We start from the raw sequence: 24,494 nt of genomic DNA on the forward strand, positions 1-24,494 counted from the left end.
TAACAGTTGTAATCTACATAATATGCACACGTTTCCACGCCACCTATGAGGTAGTGTACTTAGCGCGTGAAATAATGGATATTAGCAGATATTCAAAAGATAAAAGCAATTTAAGTTGAAAAAATTTGTGAAATTTAATCGTCCGAGTCGTAACTTTCAAATTCTTCTTTTTTTTCTTCTTATGGATCTTTTTTCTCTTGTTCGTCTTGTTCTTCTTGTTTTTCTTCATCTTTATCCAGAGTACATGTAAACTGCATTAATAACATTGAACTAAATTTTGTTTTTCAACGTTTTGAAAACTGTTATTTTACCCCTCCTGTAAAATGCAGATGTCGTATCATAGCCAGTTATTGCATGTAAAAAAGTATATGATTTTGACACTTTGTAAAAGTAGATACACTTTTTGATGAATATATTTCTGATTGATGTTGAGCTTTTCCTGGTTTTCAGAAAAAAATAGTTTTTTCAGTTGGAGTTGGAGCAGTGAGTAATGCGAGTAAGTCTACATCTTCACCAGCAACAGTTGTTGACTGGTTGGAATTGTCATATTGTCATCAAATAAAATATCAATTGATGTAGATGTTGCTAAAGTTCGACGACGTTGTTCTGCAGCTTTGGTATTTCTCGTGCAATCATTATAGCCATCAAATACGACAGTAACTCTGGAACCAAAATGTCGACGTACATACTGTACGTATAAATTAAGGGACTGGGTTTCATTTTACCTGATATTCTTATAGTTATAATATAGTATAGTATAGTATAATATATGTATATTTCATATTATAAGTGTAAGTTACAATGACCGATAGAAAAATATTTTAACATATATTACAACTATAGAGATGTATACGTGGCGTACTCATGCATATTATGACGATTACAACTTTTACAACTTTTTGAATCGTTATAGCTCAAAAACGGTAGCTCGTAAGAAAAAAGTATTGATACATTTTTTGTAGATAATTTTGTGATCAACAATTTTTGTCTGTAGTATTTTTATGATGAAACTTACCGTTTTGCTGAAAATCGCGAAAAACTAATTTTTTTGACCTTTGACCCTAAATAATTTTTTTCCATACAGGGGAAAGATGGTGAAGTTTTAATTTTTTTTTAATCACATTTCAAACAATCTTACTGATTTTCAGCTTGGTGGAAATTAAGGTAGCTTTACTCTTATTTTTGGTCTAATTTGACCGGACTATAAAACTACACTTGAGATCCATAATATACATACAAAAAAATTTAAATTCGTTTGAGTTTTCATGATTTTAATAATTTCCACTCCACAATCGAAAAACCAAATTGCCTTCTCAGAGCTGATCATCGAGCTGAGTCTAACTAGTCTTACACACACGAGTATATGTATTTAGCATAGGTTCTTAAATTTTGAAAGCTCCTTATTGTTCTTCAGTCCAATTTAAATTTGAATATGGTACGTTGATAGATAATCTGTTATGAATTGTGCACACACTGTTCTGGAGTAGCGGTCCAGCTGCTATTGGAATTATTACATTTGTGCAGATATTTTTAGTTTATTGTCAAACATTTATATTACTTATAGCTAGTTTTTAACTATTCAAATGTGTTTTTTATATTATCCAATATTCTGATCAACTGTTTTTCCTTTTCCTATTGTCCTGTAAATTACATTTTCAATTTTGTATTTATTTAGTATGTCACCACTAATTCAAAATAAAAATAAACGTTCGATGGTAAAGTAATTGAATTTTAATTATGTTTGGATATTTATTTATACTATCTTTTTTAAAATAATTAAATCGGGATTTTGTAAACCTGCTAATAGTAGAATGTCAATTTCATTCTTCACTATCGAAATACACCCAACTCTTATCAGGATTGATGTGTCTATCTGCATTGGAATGAATTTGTTTGTCTCCTTACTTTGATATCGAGTTTGTCGAAGAAGTCAGTTCCTCAAGACATTCATATGAACGGGTTTGTGTTATCTCAGCAAAGGTTTAACTCGATACAGTGAACTGTTTCGTTTTTGTGAACATTCGACAATGCAGGACGATATGAAGCCGTTGCTAATGCGAAAAAGTTTTGAATATTATGACAGGTAATATTTTGACATTTCGTAGTTGTCAGCACAATCGAGCATAATATGTCATTTATGTGATTTATGTACCAGTCTCAATAATTCATGTTTATCAATTATTACTACTAAAAACTTAACACTGACAAACAATGATTAACTGCTTACGATTTCATACAACTAGAAACTCTCCACTTGAAATTGGATGGAAACCCTAAAGTGTTTCAAACTGTTGAAATTTTGTGGACAGTTCGGGTTCAATAGAAAGTTGCAGTTATAATGGGTTAATCAACTTGAAAGGATGAAGAACATTTCCTAAAAAATTGTTTTCTGGACCTTTGAGATGATTGGAGATTTTAAACTGATTAAAAGACTTCTAGGTTGCTGGAAACCAGTTACACATAAAATTCGGTTCTTTCAAAACCAGATGTTGGAAATATTCGTGTCTCAATTAATCTAGTTAAATTAAATCCATTCAAGTTATGAAAAATATAAGAAAATGGGTATCATATTCACAACATGAACCAGAGGTATTTATGATGATTTTTAGCATTTGATTTTTTAGTTTTCCTAAGATATATTAAAAAAGCAAAATATTCGTAATAACTTCAACATGCATCGATTATCAAATAATCGACTTGAAGTTTTCAAGTCCAAATATTTAGAAAACGGTTGCTTACAGTGACTAGTAACAAGGGTAGCTTATTTACGTAGATATGATAGAGGAATCGATTTCTTTACTGAAAAATGTGCTAGAAGTACGCCCAAAAGAGTTATGAATCTTTAAAAAATAAAAAGACGTGTATGTGGCGCCTCCTACGAGTAAGAGCAATAAGAACATCAGGTTCGAATTCGACACCTCAAAAACCTCCTATTACCAAGTTTCGTTTAATTAAGTTCAGTATTTCAAAAAGTTATTTGAAAAAAACGAAAATAAAAATAAAACTTCAACATCCTGTATCTTGGAAACGAAGCGTTTCCGGACATTTATTTATTTGGACAATTCATATTAGAATATTGTGAGGAATCACCTCCTGAAGTTTGTCAAAGTACTTTTGAATCACCCTGTATATACATTTTGGATGAAAATAGAAAGATATCTAGAGAAACCTGCATCGGTTGTTGTTCCATGAATTAAAAAAACAATTCATTGTCAGATTTTCTAACTAAAAGTTTTACTAAAACGCAACATGTGTTTTGCCATACAATGGCTTTTTCGGACGTCTCTTTAGTTCATTCCATTTCTTGTGGTACGCTCATTTCGGTTATTATTTATTTGATAATAATATATGGTCTTTATTTTTATCTTGGCGGAGTTTAGCTTACCCTATTCTACCAATCAACCAAGAATATTTTTATATATGAGAGTACTAATAGTCTTACAGTAGCATAACTTAAAACTAGGACCTAATCGAGGTTTTAAAATCATATGACAAAAGTATATAAATATAAATTAATTTGAACAAAAAAACATGATGTAAAATGCATTAGATAATTAATGTAGTTCTAATTTATCTCGTACAAAGTTTATTAAGAGTTGTCCATCTCCGGATGCGAAAATAATATTGAAATCTTCTGCTGAAATTAGTGGCAACATATGATGGTTTTCACCTAATTCTTCAGAGCCTATTCGACCGTAAATGTGTGCTCGCATCTCTCTCTCTTGTCCCTACAGTAATATACGAAACGTAACTCTTCACTAATTTATACCTCCTTTTCAACTTCCGTTCGCCTCCCCGATCACACTTTTCGCAACGCTCTCATCACGCATTCACCAGCTTACTCCCCAAGTCAAGCGCGCGTGAAGAAGTTTCACTTCAAAATCCTTGTGCAATGTTCCTCAGAGAACAGAAATCAAGTTACAAGGGCATCCTAGCTAAAACCAACTATAGTTCGTTCAGTATTCTGAGAGTAAAATAATTTCCAGAATGCAAACATGTCGCTACATCAAAAAATCTGTTTCTGTCTGTTTTTCCGTTAATCAGCTGCCGCCCCCATACGAACGACAACTCTCAGAAGTTGAGAAACTTCTGCGAGCTAAAGACTAACGAGGTCTCACCTTTTAACAAAGAAAGCAACATAGTCGTTTCAAGCAAATAGCACTGCAATTCACCCATAAAATCATTGAGATATGTCTACCCTCTATATCCCTTGAGGACGCCGTTAACGAGCCATTAAAATAGTGATATGCGACGAAGAACGCGGAAACACCGAAAAAGAATGCGAAAATACCGCCAAAAGAACCGCTAGATGTTTTTTCTGATATTACGTTTAAGATAATATTAATAGGCGTTGGACTGGGGGTATTAATATAAATTTTCCATTGATATATTCTGTATGATGAGAAGATAATTAAAATATGGTGAAAACTAATTTTGTTTAAATATTTTATTTTGGGAAGGGAAATTTCAAAAAGTTACTGCATTTGATAAATTTGCTTTTTGAAAAAAAAATCAAATTTGTCATTAACTTGAATTTGAAAAAATTTGCATATTAAAAAAAATATGTATCATCTGGTGACATTTTAAAGACTCTATCCATTTTCTTTATCCAACCTATTTAAATCAAAACATTATAATTCGCAGTTATGATTCGTCTTTTGATGTAAATAAATTTGATATTATTATTATCATTGACACTGATAATATCAAATTGATCGTCGGTATGATAATGAAGATGGATAAAGTATTCGAAACATCACCAGATAAGTATACAAATAGAATATATTTCCGCAGTTAGAAATTTGAACATCTGATTTCGAGTTGAACCGCGTTTAAAATTTTGCGTTGTTCGACGTTTCGGCTTCGACTTTGACATTTTCAGGAAGTAGAAAAGTGTGGCTGCATTGAGAGATACACTTTATATATTCTTCTTGGCTTGGAAATGAAGATTTTATTCCTTATTGGATTTCATAGTTGATTCAGAAACAATTTTATAGATTTAATGGGATTACTTACTTCGAATAAGACATTGCGAAAATTTTAATCTGAAAAAAGGCTACAGGGGTTCTTCGTTGAGTGATTCTTCACTGGATGAATCAGTTTCATTAGGATTGATGAGAACTGGAATAATTTTTTCTGATAATGAGTCTATGCGATCATCCAGATCCCACATCTCTGCTTCGATTCTGATTGTTTTTTCCCAAACTTTTTGGTCGACTGTTTCCAGAGCACTGTATAGATATTTCTTTACTTCACACAACTTAAAGGTCTTATTATTCCTTGCGATGAATCCTTTCACTTGAGCCCAAACCAACTCTATTAGATTCAATTCACAATGATAAGGTGGCAACCGGAGAACCGACATTCCTTCAGTCTTCGCCATCTCGTCGGTGACATACTTGACGAATTTTGACTTAACGTTTAGCCAAGTTGAGGAGCTACGCCTTTAACATGGTCGATTCAAAAGAAATAGCTTTCATTTGTAACCACTCCGTAATATCTGCTTTCTTCCAACACGACGTTGGTAGCTTCTCGACTCGTCTACTGTGGTAACTTGCGTTATCCATTACTATTACGGATCCCTGCGGAAGTTTTACAAGTATGTTTTTAAACCATTCTTCGAATACTGTGGCATCCATTTCTTGATGATAATCCCCATTTTTCTTCGATTCAAACACCATCAATCCATCCAACGGCCTTTTCCAACTGAATTTTCGAGCCAGTGGATCAACATTCCATAAAGGCTTGTCTTCCACTTTTGATGTTCTGATCTTGCCAAACCTTCGAGACGGTATGACCCTCATTGACCCATGTTTCATCAAAATAAAAAATAGATTTACCTAGTGCTCTGGATTTTTTTATTTCTCTTGAATAGTTTCTTCTCCATTCTACAATCTCTGATTTTTCTATTAACATGCTCTTTCTATCTTGCTTTCCAAAAGTGAAATTCTGCTCATGTAATATCTGCCATAATCGAGTTCTTCTTATATCAGGAAAAAAACTTTATTTAATGTCGGTATTTAGTTTTTAATGTAAAAAGAGTGTACTGTTCTCCTGATAGAATTCTTGACTTCTTCATCGATAACCAAACACTTTCTACCAGTGGATACTTTCGGCTCGAAAAAGTTGTTGTTTTCCTTGAGTTCCATGAGAATTCTATAAATTGTCGATCTATTGACACCGGTCATACTCGCGCATTTTTGCACTACTTCCTCCTTACTTTTCATTTCTGGCGGATATTGTATTCTTAAAGAATTATATACATTCATAACAATTGTTCTTTCATTTATATTTAATGGTGACAATTTCGGATGCTTCACGATTCTCGAACAACTAGCTTCCATGTTGTATAGCTGTTTATTCAACGCGTTCTCGAAGTAAACTGAAGAATATCACGAATAACTCCGCTAAAAAGCCAAGTCGGTCTTATTGATGGGTGCGATGTGTCTGTTGACAGTATAATTCAAAGGAATATCAATTTATACCGCCTTCAAAAAACAATTTTTTTTAATCCCCTTCAACTAAATACCTATTTATTGGAGAATGTCGTGGTTACTACTGGACATATTTTAACATTTGCCATAGTAGATTTGTTATTTTGTTTGTTATGAATGATATTTTATTTATTTATTCAATTCGTTGAGAGTAAATAATTTGAATATTTGAATGCAGTACGCCTATGGCACTAATATATATATATATATATATATATATATATATATATATATATATATATATAATATATATATATATATATATATATATATATATATATATATATAAATATATATACTGCTATAGTCTCTCTAATTTCTGAACAGATTATAGCTGTGGTACTTGTAAAAAAGCAATAAGTATTTATTTAGTTGAGAATAACCACCTGCGTACATGTGTGTTTCAATGTTGTTGCATCTCAAGACAACCGGCTGGGTTGGATAAGCAAATCAATTCTTTTCGTTCTTTAGAAACTCTCCGACACGAATTTATACGTATTATATTATTCATACAGTATGCAAACATTTTGCATTCTATCCATTTCTGAGCTATGTTTGAAGTTGCAAGTCCCTTTAGCTCCTCCATAACTTATTTCCAAATCGAATGCAAAATTTGAAGCAAACAGACAAGAAGCGAGTAAAAACCTAGAACAATTTGAATAAAAAATTCAAAGCGTTTCATGGTGTTCTACATTACTACAAAACATCCATTTAATTTTCCATCAAATTTGTTTTACTGTTGAGCAGTTTATATATATTATTCACTTGTTGAGCAGTGTATGAAATGTCCACTCGTCGCGAGTAATTATGGATGCGCAGTAGTCCTAAAAAAATGAAACTGTGAAATATAAACATCAAAGGTTTCGAAAAGAGCGGCACTACTGGTTGTAGCTATACTGTGATCCGAATCCGAATATCCATCGGTACAATTCCAGAGCTACACATTCCGACCTTGAATACAGATGATATATCGTAATCATAAATATTATTTTACTGAAACAAACCGTTGTAATTCACCACAAATTTAACAAAAATTAAACAGTCAGAATGTTATGGAACCTACAATAATGTAAAAACCTGATTCAGTTTCATTCATTCCCTGAAGGGGACTATTGAAAGGGTTCGTTGCAGTTAAAAATCCTACCAATTACGTTTCATCAATTTTTTGACAGTATCGAATCGAACAGTTTTTGAATTCCGCCAGAAACCACAAATGTTTTTCCTGTAAACTTTGTCGCCGCTAATGGCACACATACATCTATTGATTTGTTATTACAATTAATAATATAATATTAAACAAAGTTGAAGATAATGCTACAGGTCACATCTATCATTCACGGTCATTACCTTTTATCAAAACAGCTACTATTTTGTTGTCTTTGAACGTGTTCTAGATCTCTTGGAACGACTGAAGATATTTAGATTAATGTGATTATGACAGCGAATTTACGAGGAAATAGTAGTTGTGATTTGTTGGCACCTATATTGTATCATTACCACCTGAAGTTATTTGCTATGGTTGTGCTTTCTCACCAGCTTGTTGTAAATGTCGGTGCAGTACAAGGCGTCAACTATGTGGGCTCTTCCTTAAAAATTTCAATATATTTTGGGAATGACCAATAGGGTTGGTGTATTTTATACACTGTAAAGAGGATGGTGAAAAATAAAAAACAAAGAAATATTGCTATTATACCTGAAATATCAATAATTTCTTCACATTTTTGTCTTGAATTTGGAATGTATGTCAATACTATTTGAGTTTCTTATATGTTACACTTGTGGAAATGCGGCAGGTACTGTTACTCATGAATACCTACTGATATCAGGAGACGTTCAATTACAGGTAACACATTAACACAATAGATACATTTCCCCCATCCTGCTGAGGAAGCTATATATAGCGAAATACATGTCGCGGTTTTGTAAACAAGTGAAAATTATAATAAACTATATCAGTAATTTTTTTTTTACATTAAAAAATAAGGAACAAAATGCAGAGATATCTTGCAAAAATCTGTAGTAATTTCTGTATATCCAGATCGGCGTCGTCTTCTTTGTTGACGATGATCTCATTCCTGTTATAGCATTGTTGCCCAGCACATAATTTGCAAAAGGTGTTAAATTTGAGGCCTAACTTCCATGTCCTTATTCCTAACCTAACCTAACTCAATTGAGTCAGTTGTGCATTTGCACGAGATGGTTTCGAACAAGTTTTCGAACAACTTCAGTCCTAGAGCTGTTCTACAGTTCTCGTTCTTTCCACGACCTGTTGGTATGTTCTGAAGAAGTAGAAGTATACTTTCCACGTTAATGGTGTTCAGCAAGTGTTTACTGGCTTGAATTTGCTGTAACAAAGGGATCACAAATAATGTCGTTTACTGCCACCCTAAAGGGAAAACCAAGATTTTCTTCCCCACAACTGAAATTTTTTGGGAAGTGGCATTAGCTTGGACCACTGTTCCGAAGCAGGAAACTGTACAAACCCCAGCAACTTTTGATGCTTCATAAAGCTCAAATCAGACCTTGTTTGGAGTATTGTTTATGGAGCTCCGCTCCTGAACATACCCTGAAGCTGCTGGATTACATCCAGAAAAGAGCCATCCGCCTGATTGGAAACACGAACATCACTTGCACCTTGCAACATCGTTTATTACAAGACTTTTTCTAGCAGCTAGCAGAAACAGAGTACATAATAAAATAAGACGAAACTGCTGTCCTGTCTCCAATTGACATCACACTAGCAGACCAATTAGGAGTGAGCTTTCGCACGGACACCCCACCCCCCTCATTACACCCCATCCCATCCTTTACAATTATAATTACGAGTGAACACGGAGCTCGCTAGTCAGTTGTTACCGAAACTTCAAGGTCTGACCTTCGTCCTCGCAATCAACGCATTGTTTTCTGCAGTAGTAGACGAAACGTTTTCGACTACGGCCTATCGGATTTTGTTCTCTCTAATCAATAAACATTTTTCTGCTCAAAAATATGTCGTGATATTTTCTTCATCTGCGATAGCCATTATATTATAAAGGAATATTTTTTTGCAGTATTATGAAAAATGATGAGCGTTCATCATTACAAATCGAAAGACCAGTGTACCAAATAGAGGAATTGAATAGAGACCATTTGTACGAAAAACCATATTCGACATGTGAGTAAAACAATTTTAACTCCCATAATTGATTATTCAATCGTCAATCATTTTCAGTGAAATCTACCTGCAGAAAGGCATGTGGTTCAATCCATTTCTGGTCATGTCTGAAGCAAACCATCCCTATAATATCTTGGCTTCCCGAGTACAACTGGAAGAAAAGTTTCTCTGGAGATATAGTTAGCGGGTTGACAGTTGCCATAATGCACATACCTCAGGTGAGTTTTTGACAATTTAATAGAATGTTCACTGTAATAATGAAAAGGTCACTCCTTTCTTGTCTCGATTACAGTAAGGTTTTCGATACCATGAAGCACAGTCTGATGTGCGCTAACTTGGTTTTTTTGGTTTCAGTATGGAGGTATGTGACTTTATCACTTCATTTAAAAAAAAAAAAGAAAGCAACGTGTTGTGATAAAGGGTAGACAGTCTGATAATATGAGTGTATGTCATGGAGCCCCGCAAGGTTCAATTCTTGCCCAGCTTCTCTTTATTATCTACACATCTGACTTCTCCAATGTTCTTAAGTTACTCAATATTTATACACATGCCGACGACAATGACTTGTACTACTCCGATAAAGTAGATCATCTTATTGATTATGAAACATCGCTCAGTAATCGTATAAAAAATTTTGCTCAGATTTCGCAGCAACACTGTTTAAACCTCAATCCTTCAATAATTTTTGGAAAAGCCAAAGATCGTGGAAGGGCCATAGATAATATCGATTTACATATTGATGGACATTATGTTGAATTGACTGATAAAATAAAATGCTAAGGACTTCATATAGACTACAACCTCAGATTTGTTCAACTCAATATTCTCATTCAAAGTTCGTACGGTACACTGTGACATCTGTATTCATACAGACACTATCTTAGTAGGTCTCTCAAAATTATCCTTTCAGACGTACTGATTCTATCTATGTTCAATTATTGCGATGTCGTCTACGACCCTTGTATTGATTCCTTAACTTCTGCAAGAATTCAGAAAGTACAGAACGTCTGCATTAGACTAATATTTAGCTTGAATTACAGAGATCATGTGACCCCTTCAATCAATCATTAAATTGGTTAAAAATGCAAAACAGAAGAGAATTGTATTTTGCCTGTTTTATTACCAAACTGATAAAAAAAACACTTATTTGGTGAGAATTTATTACACGAGACTGTGTTTTCCTACCTTGGAATCGTTCTGCATCCAGATCCAACGTTGATTGAATTCCTTTTCTTAGAGAGGAAACTGGGCATAAACACAAGTGTTTATATGAATAACTATTATTATTGAAGTCTTGCACTTGTAGAGCGAAATTATTATTATCGAGGTAGATCACTTATCGAGCCGTTGACAACCGATTCAAAAAGGTATCTGTTCATTTCTCTGCGAGCCAGCCTTCTCCGAACATGAAACGCACAGTCGTTCTCACGATAATGAGAAAAAAAATATGAGAAAAAATAATCAGACAAACACAATATATCTTAATTATATGAACACAAAAAAAAATGAAGGTGAAGACGGAACATTTGGTAAAGAAACTACTTCCCAGACATCGGGTACATTCAAGAAACCTTAGATTTAATAATAATTTTGACATTCCGAATCATAACAGCACTATCTATGAATGATCCTTCACGTATGGTGCTGTAACAATGTAAAATTCATTCAGTGAATCTTTGAAAAATTCATCACTATCGCTCTTCAATAGTAAACTTAAAACTGAATTGTCCAGTCAACAGTGATCCAAACATAAACATTTTTATTTTATTTTACTATTGTCCTGAAATTGCCGTTTATTTTTTGTAATGTTTCTTTTTTTTTCAAACGTGGTTGAGTGGAAGAATAGCGTTTTGCTAAACACCGCCACAATTTTTTTTCAACGTAGTTTGTGCTGGACCACTGGTCCAATGACTACTCTCCTCACTGTGAGGTAAGTGATCATTGGGTTCGAGAATCATGTGCCCAGAGCAAGCGCAGTGAGACAAGAATGACAGTCTTCTGCATCTGCGCGGCTAAGGTTTCTGCCTTAGTGCGGCAAGCTAGTATGCTTTTAAGATTCGAGAGTAGAGAGGACATCATTCCACCAAGGACTCCAATAATCAGAACAACCATCTTGACAGAGTGATCTGGATAGAGTCTGCGTAGTTCGAAGAGAAAATCTCGATATTTTATCCGTTTTTCCTCCTCTTTTCTGACGATATTCGTCTCGCCAGGAGCTGAAAACTCCACGACAAATAACGTTTTGGTCTGGTGGTCGAGAAGGACTACATCAGGCTTATTAGCTTGTATGAGCCTGAGGGTGGGGAACGAATAGTTCCAATAAATTCGGCACTTCTCGTTCCCCACAACGGATTCAATATCCCCGGAGCGTAGGGCAACACCGGTGTCTCGTCAATACCGTTAGAGTGCCGAAGATGATAATATAGCACTCTTAGGGCCGCGTTATGTCGATGTATATAGGCCGAGACCGCATATGCTGGACATGCTGATAGCAAGTGCATTAGGGTCTCGGGCGCCTCGCGGCAGGCCCTGCACCTTGTGTCAGGAACCTCTATACCCATCACGCGACTGCGGTAGACTAAGGTGTTGAAGACACCATCCTGGCAAGCCATGATGAACCCCTCAGTTTCCGACTACAGCCCACTCGACCTGAGAAAAGCGAACGTCAGGCGCTTTGATAAGCCAAGGTCTTCAATACTATTGAAAAAGACCCCATGCATTGGCTTATCCCTGTGTCTCCGCAGAAGTAAGGTGATCTCTGCGGCTTTTATCTGAGCGTTTTGCTGAACGGGTTCCAACTCGGTGACATAGTTGTAGTCACCTCGTTCAGAGTCGAAAACTATACCGAGTTTATCAGCTGCTCGAGCAGCTGCCCTAAGGAGAAATGCTCCAATTCCTGCTCTCTCATGGTCACGGACCATGCAGAGAAGAGGATCCGAACTCCTGACGACTTTACAGGCTGTATCCAGTACCATTCTGTCATGTAGACACTCCAAACTCAAAAGTCCACGACCTCCCTGTTGTCGGGGGAAGTACAACCGTGGAACGGACGATTTGGGATGCAAACTCCTATAGAGATGCATCATTTTTCGGGTCCTTACGTCGAGTTGATACAGCTCCTCCCGAGTCCACTTCACTACTCCAAACGAGTAGAGTAAGATTGGAACGGCAAGCATATTTGTTGCAGCAACTTTGTTCTTCCCCGACAGCTCCGATGACCAGATCTGTCGAAGTTTGTGCTGATACTTGCCGCGGAGATTGTTTTTCACTGCAGTTACCTCTTGTGAGTGGTGTTGTTCCACCCCGAGGTAAGTATACGTCTCTCCGGTATCCAGATGGTGTAGGATGCTTCCATCTACGAGCTGCACATCCTCTCCGTAGTCCCCGCATCGTCCTCTTTTGAGATGAACCATTGCACATTTGTCTATCCCGAATTTCATACCGATAGCATGCGTGTACTCTTCCACCACCCTCAAGGACTGATGGAGATCTTTCTCTCCAGAGGCATAAAGTTTAAGATCATCCATATAAAACAGATGGGTGACCTTGTGCCTCCGGTTTCCGGGGGTGCCACAGTTATACCCTCGAGTGTTTCTGAGCGCAACGGATAATGGCAATAGTGAGATGCAGAATAGAAGGGGACTGAGGGAATCACCCTGAAATACACCCCTTCTGAAAGTGACCCACCCTGTTTGGACTCTTGCTTGACCAGATGTTATGGTGAAGCGAGTGCGCCAAAGTGGTATCAGTTGTTCAATGCATCTCACTATTTTGTCGGGTACCGCAAGGCATCTGAGCAAATGCAAGATGAGCTCATGCGAAATTGTATCAAATGCCTTACGGTAATCGATTCAGGCCATAGAGAGGTTACGCTTATATTGTATCGAGTCCTGCGTTACAAATCTATCGGTGAGCAGGTTCTCTTTACATCCAGCGACTCCTCTCTTCGACCCTCTCTGCTCATATATCCGTTCGAACACTCGGTCAACTGCGGTGAGTATTCGTGTGTATAAGATGCTTGTAAACAACTTATAACACGAATTCAAGCATGTTATCAGTCTGTAATTCTTAGGAATCGACAAATCTCTACTTTTGGGGATAAGAGCGGTCCGCCCCTCGACAAACCAATCCGGAATCGGCTGCTCTCCGTCCAGCCATAAGTTGAAAACTTTGGCCAGATGGCGGTGGGTACTTGGTAGTTTTTTCCACCAATAAGTGTTCTGCCCTTCTGGGCCTGGAGCAGCAAAGTTCTTGGAACCAACAAGGGCTCTTCGAACGTCATCCGGGGTTATCGGGTTGCGCAGTTCATTGAGCTCAGGCTGTCGAAGCTCTCTGTTGAAAGCTTCGAACTGCGCTAGGGCTGGAGTGTCTAAGTTGAGTGGCTGCGAGTGTTTATAGAATCCTTCCAGAAGGATTCCACCTGATCAGCAGTCGGCGGATTATCCACAACACGTGGAGGCTCTTGGAATAAGCGAGAAGGTTTCTCGCGGAACCTAAGATTTTCCGCGATACTTCTCGCCCGCCTCACTAGTGACTTCTTAGCAGCCACTAGCATTCGTATCCTATCAAGGCAATGCTGTTTGGTGGTCAACAGCACGCCTTGGCTTAAAGTGTGATGGATACGTCGTAAATTGGCGGCTATTCGCCGCACTGCGGGCGTGAAAGGCCTATTGGCCGCCCTGTAGTCCATCACACATTGGATACGAGACGCGTGTTGTCTCGCCGACGTGATCTTGGCCTCCATCTTGTGTACACGCCGTTCAATCTTCCAAACCGCAAGGCCGGGATTTCGTCCTTCCGATTCGGAAAGCGATTGGACGACGTTATACACGGCGGTGTTGATTTGCTAGATGTCAGCCTCTTCTGTTAGAACACTATGAACCTCCGCATCCAAACAAGCCAGTTCTTGTGGCTTCAGGGGCCTAATTCTGTGGAGCGCCCTGCGTGTTCTGATTGTCGTCTCCATTGGTGGTATGGTGCGAGTCTCCTCTCTAGCCGTGTCAACGGGTGGTAGAACTGCCACTTCTACCACTTCGTTAGCAGACTGGGGAGGAGCTATATAGCCCTGCCGCCGAAGATAGGATACGTGATCCATAAGATTTTGGGCGGTAAAGGCGGCATGCTCCGTATGTGTTTCACACCACAGAGCATGCAATCTCGCCATGTACCCTTATTATTATTATTATTATTATTATTATTATTATTATTATTATATATACATTTTCTACAGGGAATGGCATATGGTTTACTTGGCGGAGTCCCTCCTGTGGTAGGAATTTACATGGCTTTTTTCCCAGTGTTAGTTTACTTTTTTTTTGGAACCTCGAAACACGTGTCCATGGGTAAGTACTCAATTAAGATCAGTACATGAACCCGATGCTTAGAGTTTTCATAAATACACCAGGTGTCTCAAAATTTCGTTATCAGTCGATATCTTCGGTAGAAAAGGTGGTTCATATATAGCACATTTTTTTTAACAATGTCTAATTACTTCACACGTAAAAAGTAAAGGTATATATAAAATTCCTCAAGCAATTTATTTTCAGTTAATATAATATTCCTTCATGATTTTAGGTACATTTGCAATTGTTTGCCTAATGACCGGCAAGGTAGTCAACCAATATACAACTGTAGAGATAATGCAGAACGGAACACGACGAAATCTCGTAGCGGATATTGACGGAGGTCCTTCGTATACCAATATTCAAATTGCCATGACAGTCACTTTTACAGTGGCAATCATCCAGGTTAGCAGAGTGAAAAAATAGCATAATGATAGTTTGATGGCTGTTTTTTTTTCTAGTAACATTTTTTTCTTCAAAGATTTAATGGATACAATCTGAATTTCTTGTGGATGTTTACCACTAATACAGTTTTCAAGGTGTTCTGTTTATATTTTTATGTCACTTCACTAGAGAACACAAATGCACACATTCTTATATTTGTATCTTTTCTTAATTGTATTCAAAAATAATATCCCAAAATATGATAAAAATAAGCAATGGATTTGAAATACAAAAGCGGTAATTTGTACAATTAGGTTTTGGACTTCCTTGGAAATGAGAAAGTAACGAATGTTATAGACAACACGTGTAATCAGAGCTTCACTTATCTGGTATTGACCGTGTACAGTAATACAATCATTCGAGTACACTATTGAACATTATTTTGAAATGTAGCTGAACGCTCATTCTAATTTCTCAGAAAAATCTGTGTAATAGCTATTTTATGGTTTTATCAAGACACCAAAAGCTAACATAAATCATAAACGTACTGAGAAAGCTTCAACTATCTAAATCCATTAGAACTTCACAATCAGATAATTAGGGATAAACTGCTTGCCACTCCCAACGGGTCTAGATCCTTCTGGTCGATAGCTTAAGCTGTTAATCAGAACATTACAAAATCCACAATTCCACCACTAATACGAGCGGATAGTTCAATTGCAACAATAGCCATAGAAAAAGCAAATCTACTAGCTGAACAATTTGCGTCCCACTCCACTATTTCCACACTAGAATCTTCAATGCCGGAAATTACTTTTCTACAGCGTCTAGTCAGGCGAATTTTGAAACAGCTCAATATCAACAAGGCGTCTGGCCGTGATGAAATGCCCGTCATTGTACTTAAAAAGTACGCAAATGCACTCGCACCAGTATTTTGCAGACTTTTCAAGCAGTCTTACGAAAAAGGCGTTTATCCTTTTTGTTCAGCCTATTCCCAAAAAGGGTAAGAAAAATCTTCCAAATAACTATAGACAGGTCGCCTTGCTATCAGTGATATAAAAAATCATGAAGAAAGTCGTAAACCACCATATCCTCAAATATTTGGAAGACTTCAACATCTTGAGCGATCATCAATATGGCTTTCGGAAACAAAGATCAACAGGCGACCTTCTATCGTATGTCATCCATATTTGGAATAACGCAATCAAGAAACATGGAGAATCAAGAGCTGTTGTGCTTGATATTTCTAAGGCCAGCATTTTGAGCATTTGCTGTGATTTACTTTTGTCTTTACATTTTAGTTAATTATTGTCATTTGTTCAAAGTTCTATTTTCATTAAAAAGGACACAATGTCTAATTTACCTCATACACACCTCATTTATCAAATTTTGATTGTTGATTCTGTCTCCGTATTTTTTCATTGGCTTTTCAAACGAACCAAACTGGTGAGATTTTAATCCAATAACTTGAACATAGTTCGATGTGGTTGTCGTCTTTCGGGATTCAAGTTTAAATACATTTCTGATGTCCTAACACTGTTTCTATTGTATTTGTAATAAATTTGTATCATATCTCTTTTTCTTTATTCTTGAAAACTATTTTTCACCAAAAATTCAATGAATTGCACAATAAGAAAATGTCATTGAGTGTAACAAATTGAAAGTCAAATTTAGAAACGTCAAAGTCAAAGCCTATTATGATAAGAATACATTTTTTTCAATATCTTCAATTTTTAGAAAAAGAATGATAACTTATGATACATCATTGAAAAGATAAAATCTGGTTCTATTCAAAACGGAAAAAATCCAATGTAGCGTCCATGAGAAAAAATAATGTTGAAATCCCAATGGTGAGGATCGAATTTGAAACACCCTGTAGTTATCTACGGCCGCGAAATTTTATATTTCTTTATTCAGAACCCATTTTTATCATTACGTCATTCCCTTGTTTCACTAAAGATGTTACTAGAAAACCAAGTCTACTGTAATGAATACATTTGTTATATTTTCTGCAGTTAGGTATGTATCTTTTAAGACTTGGATTAGTTTCGCAACTGTTGTCCGAAACATTGGTGAACGGCTTCACGTGTGCATCAGCTTTCCACGTGGTATCATCCCAGCTGAAAGATCTTCTTGGATTAGACACAAAGAAAAGGAGAGGCAACTTCTGTTTTGTTTATGTAAGTCTGAATGTTTGCACTGTATAATATGATAGTTGACAGTTCTGATTTTGTCTCTATTAATACCTTTACGATAAAATTTTGGAAACTGGAATATAAAGGAAAGAATATAATGACATCACAATCAATAGAAAAAATATTGATGCCTGAAATGGGTTGAGTATTTGAGTATTATTTTACAAAATATGACATGATATTTGACAAATAATATACCGTCTGGATGATTTGAAAAGTGCGTTGGATTCAGCACAGCTCTGTCAGCTTTTTGTCCAGACATTGACCCAGACATTGAAATTGTTTCGGCATTCGAAGATATCTATATAGACTTTTTTTTTCATAAACAAATATTATTAATTTCGTTGGTTCAACCTTCTGATATCTTTATTGTTGAAAAGCCATATTTTGACTGGAAACTTTACACCCACTGTTAAGCAGTTGATACTCTGATAGTCTTCAAAAAGATAAAGAATCAGTCTGTGAAATATTTGCTAATATAAAATAAGCAGTACATGGTTTGATTTATTGATCATTAATATCAAGTTTTCATTACAATTGCTTGATAACATAATTACATTACATATATGTGGATTAATGTTCTAAAAGATCATCACATACCGTTTCGGAAGAATTTGAATAATGTTTTTTCTTTCGATTTGACATTTCTTGACCGTCATTCGTAAATTTCTTAAAAATTCTCAAGCGGGTTCAGTTTTTGTACATTGATAGGTGTATCCATAAACCAGCTGTTGGTGCACGTTTATTTACATTACTATTTTCATATTTATTAGTCTTTAACAAGTCCGCCATTTTCTGTTTGACTAAAAAACAAGAATAAAGCAATGATACGAAAAATCATACCAACTTTTTTTGTGTTCACCCAAAGCACCATTTTTTTTTCAAATTTATGTGCGTAGAAAATATGAAGAAAAAGGAACGATTTCTCAAGAAAAAGCATCAAATTTTTCAAGTTTCGTCACTCTGTCTGAATGCGGCAAAAGAAGGAGAGCGTTTATATTCCCATTACCTTTTTTACATGCACGGCTGTAATTTTTTGTTTTTTCCCTTTAAATTCGGGTATTGTGGTATACCTTAGTTTAAATTTAAGGAACATGCAGTTTGTCGTTAACCAAGATTTGTAAACAGAAGAAGTACCATAGAATTCAGGACTGTGTCGGAGCTGAATGATTTTATTATTTAAGAATAACTCCTGCCTTTCCAATGTTCGTTTTTCTGGTTTTTAGCCGCTTCACTAAGATGCAAGTTGATTGTGGGATTACATCTGTTCTTTAATTAGTTTTTCGAACGCTTCATGCAGTGGGAAAAATGGAAATAATTATGTATTTGAATAGTAAAGTAATATTAAGATCATATTTATATTAAAGGTCGGTTATCAGGTTTTTATTGTGTATATTTCAAGAAATGTGATGAAACTAGTGGAAACTTGATGAAAATCCATCAAATCGTATTCAAATAATATTTTATCGTGAGATTTTCACACAAAATCGCGACATGCAATAGCTTCGTCAGACGTATTCATTACTGAAATATCCACTAATACTTCTAAATACAGCTAGTATTCAACACAGATACTGAAAAAAAAATTACAGTGGAACAAGTGTGAACTGTTGAGAAAAAACCCCACAATAAAGTGTTCACATTCGGTTTTATATAATCAATTTAGAATTCATATGCCCATACTTTGGAAAATGCCCGTGAAAATGCCCTTTGGTATTTGAATAATTTCCATTAAGCAGCTGTCACCCCTTACGAACGGCAACCCTCATAAGTCAAAACTTGTGTAAGCTCAGGTTTGACGAGGCCTTATCTATTAACGTGCCATGCATAGTATATTAATTCAGTTGATGGAAAGAAATGATTCAATGGATAGATCCTGTTAATGAGTATTTGTTTTTATTTTTCAGACTATATATGATTCTATCTTGGCTATTCCTAGGGCTAATACAAATGCTGTATTAGTTTCTTTTACCGCCTGCATTATCCTGTTGATAAACGATAAACTTATAAAGGTAAGTTCCAGTGAATGAAACGCAGATTATACAAGTTCTGAAATATAAATCTTGACTGTTCCCACTTCCACCTTTTTGTATTTGGGAAATTGGACTTTTACTTTTTATATCGTTGCAGATTTGTTTCACATAACTTCTGCATTCAAATGATATTTTTAAAATTTTTGAGATCACTTACAACAAAATACAGTGGTGGAGTAATAATACATGGTGTTTCCAATACACGGATAACTGATTTTTTCAACAGAATGGTATATAGTAACCGAAGATACAAAGTACATGTCACTATTTTCCTGTATTATATCATTTTTTTTTTCAGCCTAGATTAGCAAAGAAGACGAAAATGCCTTTCCCAATTGAACTAGTGGCTGTCGTGATAGGAACTACGGCTAGTTATTTCATGGAATTTGACACGAAGTATGGAATATCAGTGGTAGGAACCATACCGACAGGGTAAGTAATATATGTTCAAAGAAAAATTTATAAAATTGGGCTTCGAAATATAGAAATTTATTTCTGACATGAAAGTGGAGTGTGAAACATTATGAAGTGATTAGAAAACACTTGAAAGTTACTTCGCCTCTTCATTTGTGAAATTTTGAATTTCAAAGTTTGATCAACGGAGGTGCTAGCAGAGTACTTATTGTACGTGTTTGAATTCAATAATTTATTAAATTACATACTAACTTTTTCCATTACGTGATGTCATTATTTCTGTTACTTGTTGACTCTCCAAGAAGCATTCTGGTTCAACCCAAGATCCATTTGTTAGGTAAAATTGATATCGTATTTAATTATTTCAAATATTCAATGTCACTGTACTTATTATTTTTTACTGTTTTTTGGGTATCTAACCTTCCTCAATTTAAAAATAAATTCAAATCACTAGAGAATCTGATAAAGTGTAATGAAGTGCTAACTGAAAAATTCACATCGAAGAGATATTGCATAATATAAACCATTGGAGAGTCCAATTAGTCAGTAACTTGTATTCACAAATTTTGCCCAGAAATAAAATAAATGATTGAAAAAATACAATTTTAATACTCAGTTTTTACAGAACTTCCAACGCTTGGGAAAATAATCCGTTTCCGTTCTCAAAACTAAAAAAAAATCACTTTCACTTTATGAAAACAGAAACAAGTATATTTCCTCTGATAGGTTAGGTTAGGTTAGGTCCAAAGTGAGTGAGTCTATTCGATCCTCCACCGCAACCCGCAAGAGTTTATTGTGGCTCACACTCGACCAAATAAACCCAGATTCTTAACCAAGCCGATTAGTTTGTATGGTGTCGCAGATAGTTCATTTTCTGAATTTGTTAAACTTTTTTTGTACACATTGTATTTCTCTAACAAGTAACTGTCATTGATATATAATTGATAAGTCAATTGTATTGAACGTTTTTTGAATATATTTGAGTTTGTTAAGTACTTTCATAGTTTCTGATCCATATTTCGTCCTACATTCGACGTACCGGGTAGGTGAATTTAGGTGTGTAGGTCTTTCAGGTCAGATCGTAAGAGTACGGCTCTGCCGAACTCTAAAAACTTAATTCGGTGCCCAGCGGGTCAGGCACAAATTATGCGCTCTACTGTTTCATCATTTTCCAAACACAGGCGACACACACTGTCTTCCGACAGTCCGAGTCTCTGCATATGATGATGACCTGTATGAAGGCCTGTTAGACATCGAAGTTCATCCCTACTGTAGTCCAACAACTGTTTGGTATCAAGCTTCGAAGGGTGAATAAACGTGTTGGAGTGAGCCACTCCTGGAAGATTCAGCCAGAAGTCCATAAATCTTCTTGCCATCCAGGTGTTCAATGTTTGTTTGGCAAAGCCTAAAGTGATGCCAATGACAGGTTCTGGTCCGATGAAGCTGCTTGCAACACCCTCCTTTGCAAGGGAGTCAGCAGCCTCATTGCCAGAGACCAGAGACAATATGTTAAGTCTTCCTATCGAGGAGAGTCGTTTTCGATAGGAGTCAAGAGAAAAACATGTCCAAATGTCGATAGTCGACATATAGGATGTTTCTGAGAATTTTGTTCAGGTTCATATTTCCATTTTCAAGCTCCCAACGTAGCAACGACAACTAAGTACGATCCGTTTCCAAAGAACTAATTAAAATACACTTGTTACCTGCCAGAAGATTATATACAAAGTAAGATTCTTTGAGCAGTTAATTTTCCCGCTACCCCCGATTCCATTATCTGTCTTGTTTAAATATAGCGTTTTTCATTAAAAGTTTTCTAACTTTAAATAAAACAAAGTGTGTGTGTGAAATATCATCGAATTTTTTTACTCGTTTGAAAAACGTATTCATGCCATTTTTTATGGAGTATTACATCGTTCAAATGTCCGCCACGGTTTCTCTCGGTGGAGCGCATCCGAAACGTCCAATTTTTCATGACTCTGGCGCATAAATCAGGCTAAATTTGACCGATGGCATGGATTATGTTGGCTTTGAGAATCGCCGTGGTTTGTGGCTCATTCGCATACACCTGCGACTTGAGAAAATCCCACAAGTCTAACGGGGTCAAATCGCACAATTTCGGTGGCCAGTTCACATCACCTCCGATGTGCCATGAGCTATGTGGCACGCAGTGCCGTCTTGTTGAAACCACATGTCGTTGGTGCCCAGATCATCCCATTCAGGCCAAAAGAAGTTGGTAATCATCGACCTATAGTGCTCGGAGTTAACATTGATGGCCTGGACAACGTTATTCCCAAAGGAATATGGACCGATGACGCCGCGAGCCCATAATCCACACCAAACAGTGACTTTTTCGGGATGCATTGGACGCTCTCGGATCTCTCGTAGATTTGTATCGTTCCAAATTCGACACTATTGTTTGTTCACGTACCCATTTATCCAGAAATGGGCCTCATCGCTAAAGATGATTTCTCGATGGAAATTAGAGTCAGTTGCCAACTGCTCCTTCAACTGATCCAGGAACCTTCAGTTCCTGGATCGGTTGGATTTTGTACTGGTGCAGGCCCAAGATACGATGCAAAAATCAACAGTTGTGGTCTGCGAAAGGCCGAGTTCTTGTGAGCGACGCGAAATAGACTGCCTCGGATTCTCCTGCACACTCTCACAGATAGCGGCGATGTTTTCGGCAGATCTCGCGTATTATCGACGTTTGGGTGTTGGCCGATCGTTCACTGCACCTGTGATGTCAAATTCATCCACCACATTGCGATTATAGCAATCGTAAAATAGGCGAAGCGCGCGGTACGTTGCCCGAACAGAACATCCATTTTGATATAACAATTTCGTTATTTGCTCCTTGATGAGACATATCAGTTTATTTGGTGAGTGATCGGTCCGAATTCGGACCAGGGCCCGAATTTCCTAGTGAAGAATATTTTCCTCAAAGGTTGAAAGAGCATGGTGCATTTCCCCAATCTAGTCAAAAACTTTTCAACGATTAGGTTGCGACTACCTTCGTCAGGTAGATGAGCAACACAAGTGTGTGGAAGAAAGCCTCTTGTGACGCATTTCAGAGGGATACTCTCCCACGGTTTTAGGATTCCAACTGCACCCACCAGCCAGAAGACGCTCTATTGATTCTCTCATGTAACCTACAACCATTCAGGCTAGAATATGCAGTTTTAGGATCGTACCTAATTGAGGTTATCGGATGTTCAAAGTGCAAGATACCCACCTCGAGTCCTGCATCAACCTTCCCATATGGAAGCATCTATAGATCACCCGACGGATACAGTGGATTCAGCCATGCAGGGCTTTTTCGTCTCTGGTTTTGGCGAAACATCGTTTGAGCATGAACGCTTGCATGATCTGCTCAGGGATATTGTGTTTATATCTGATGCAGATTCTGCTTCTGCTGTTCGAGAATCTGCTGTATGGCAGATTTATATAATATTTATCCTGGGAAGGCCATCAGTCACTTTCTGGTTGCACCACCTAGCCTGCTATGTTTGTTCAAGAGTTTGTCTCTTGATCTGATGTTATAGGAAGAGCAGTTGTTACAGGAAGAGCAACACAGTTTTTTTGTAAATTTAGCTCAAAAGCTGAAGAACAGAAAAGCTCTCCCTTATGAGTATTTGTTAGAGGAGAGCGGTTCAGATTTTTTGGTTACTACATGGTCCATTGGGTGTCCCACGAGTAACTGGGGAATGAAGAGCTTCGCATTATCATGACAAGGCTTTCTATGACGAGAGAGCATCCGGCGAAGGTTTCGTTAGTGATACTGAGCGGACTGCATTTGTGGTTCGACCTAGAACCACAGCGCTGCCTGATGTTGGATGATGATGATGATTTATTTTTGGACCTTGCTTTCATATACGTAATATAAGTGAAGCATTGTTTCAGGTACGAAATATTGGCACTTACTCTGCCACTAATGTCGCCGAGTTGCTCATCATGATCATAAAACAAAAACTAGATCATCCCCAACAAACAACTTCAAACATCTACTTATGTTTTTCTAACAAAGTTTTAAACTCTATAACTGTCGTGCTAATAATCAAAAATTTAATGTAAAACTACGTTTAAGAAAACCTTATATTTTTTTCTATTATAAAACATCACCAGAAAAAATTATACAAGAGTTTTACAGATAGCTAGTTTTGTGACATCAATATTTTGCAAAATGTTTCATTGTACACATTGAAAATTGTATTTCAGATTTCCGGAACCTACCCTGCCAGCATTCGAACTGATTCCGGAGTTATTATTAGAAGCATTTGTCATCACTATGGTTTCGTACACGATAACAATGTCCATGGCGTTAATATTTGCTAGAAAACTGATGTACGAAGTAGACTCGAACCAGGAACTTTTGGCCCTCGTAAGCAAAAATATATTTTCACATTCATATAAAATAGACATATGTTCATGCATATTACTTACTATTTTCTGATTATTGAATGAAATTTCTCCATTCGAAA

The 24,494-nt window shown here is 36.5% G+C and overlaps 1 protein-coding gene across 5 annotated transcripts in view; it reads left to right on the plus strand.

The window, feature by feature from the left end:
• LOC111504365 (prestin) overlaps window positions 1–24,494 on the plus strand; it is a 55,450-nt gene that overhangs the window by 19,613 nt on the left and 11,343 nt on the right. For 3 of the 5 annotated variants that reach the window (XM_074172664.1, XM_074172661.1, XM_074172662.1), the window contains exons 2-9: window positions 9,545–9,648; window positions 9,706–9,866; window positions 14,879–14,990; window positions 15,223–15,395; window positions 17,390–17,554; window positions 19,477–19,581; window positions 19,901–20,034; window positions 24,232–24,394. In XM_074172664.1, coding sequence (XP_074028765.1) covers window positions 9,549–9,648; window positions 9,706–9,866; window positions 14,879–14,990; window positions 15,223–15,395; window positions 17,390–17,554; window positions 19,477–19,581; window positions 19,901–20,034; window positions 24,232–24,394 — 1,113 coding nt within the window. In that variant the 5' untranslated portion in view covers window positions 9,545–9,548. Of the gene's footprint in view, window positions 1–1,774; window positions 2,084–2,563; window positions 2,590–9,544; window positions 9,649–9,705; window positions 9,867–14,878; window positions 14,991–15,222; window positions 15,396–17,389; window positions 17,555–19,476; window positions 19,582–19,900; window positions 20,035–24,231; window positions 24,395–24,494 lie in introns of those variants that run through there. The other 2 variants (XM_074172660.1, XM_074172663.1) reach the window with 2 other exon arrangements.

The sequence above is a fragment of the Leptinotarsa decemlineata genome, unplaced genomic scaffold, assembly GCF_025532065.1.
Source record: "Leptinotarsa decemlineata unplaced genomic scaffold, Ldec_3_MD MMD2_tig00000133_RagTag_RagTag, whole genome shotgun sequence".
Taxonomy (NCBI): Eukaryota; Metazoa; Arthropoda; class Insecta; order Coleoptera; family Chrysomelidae; genus Leptinotarsa; species Leptinotarsa decemlineata.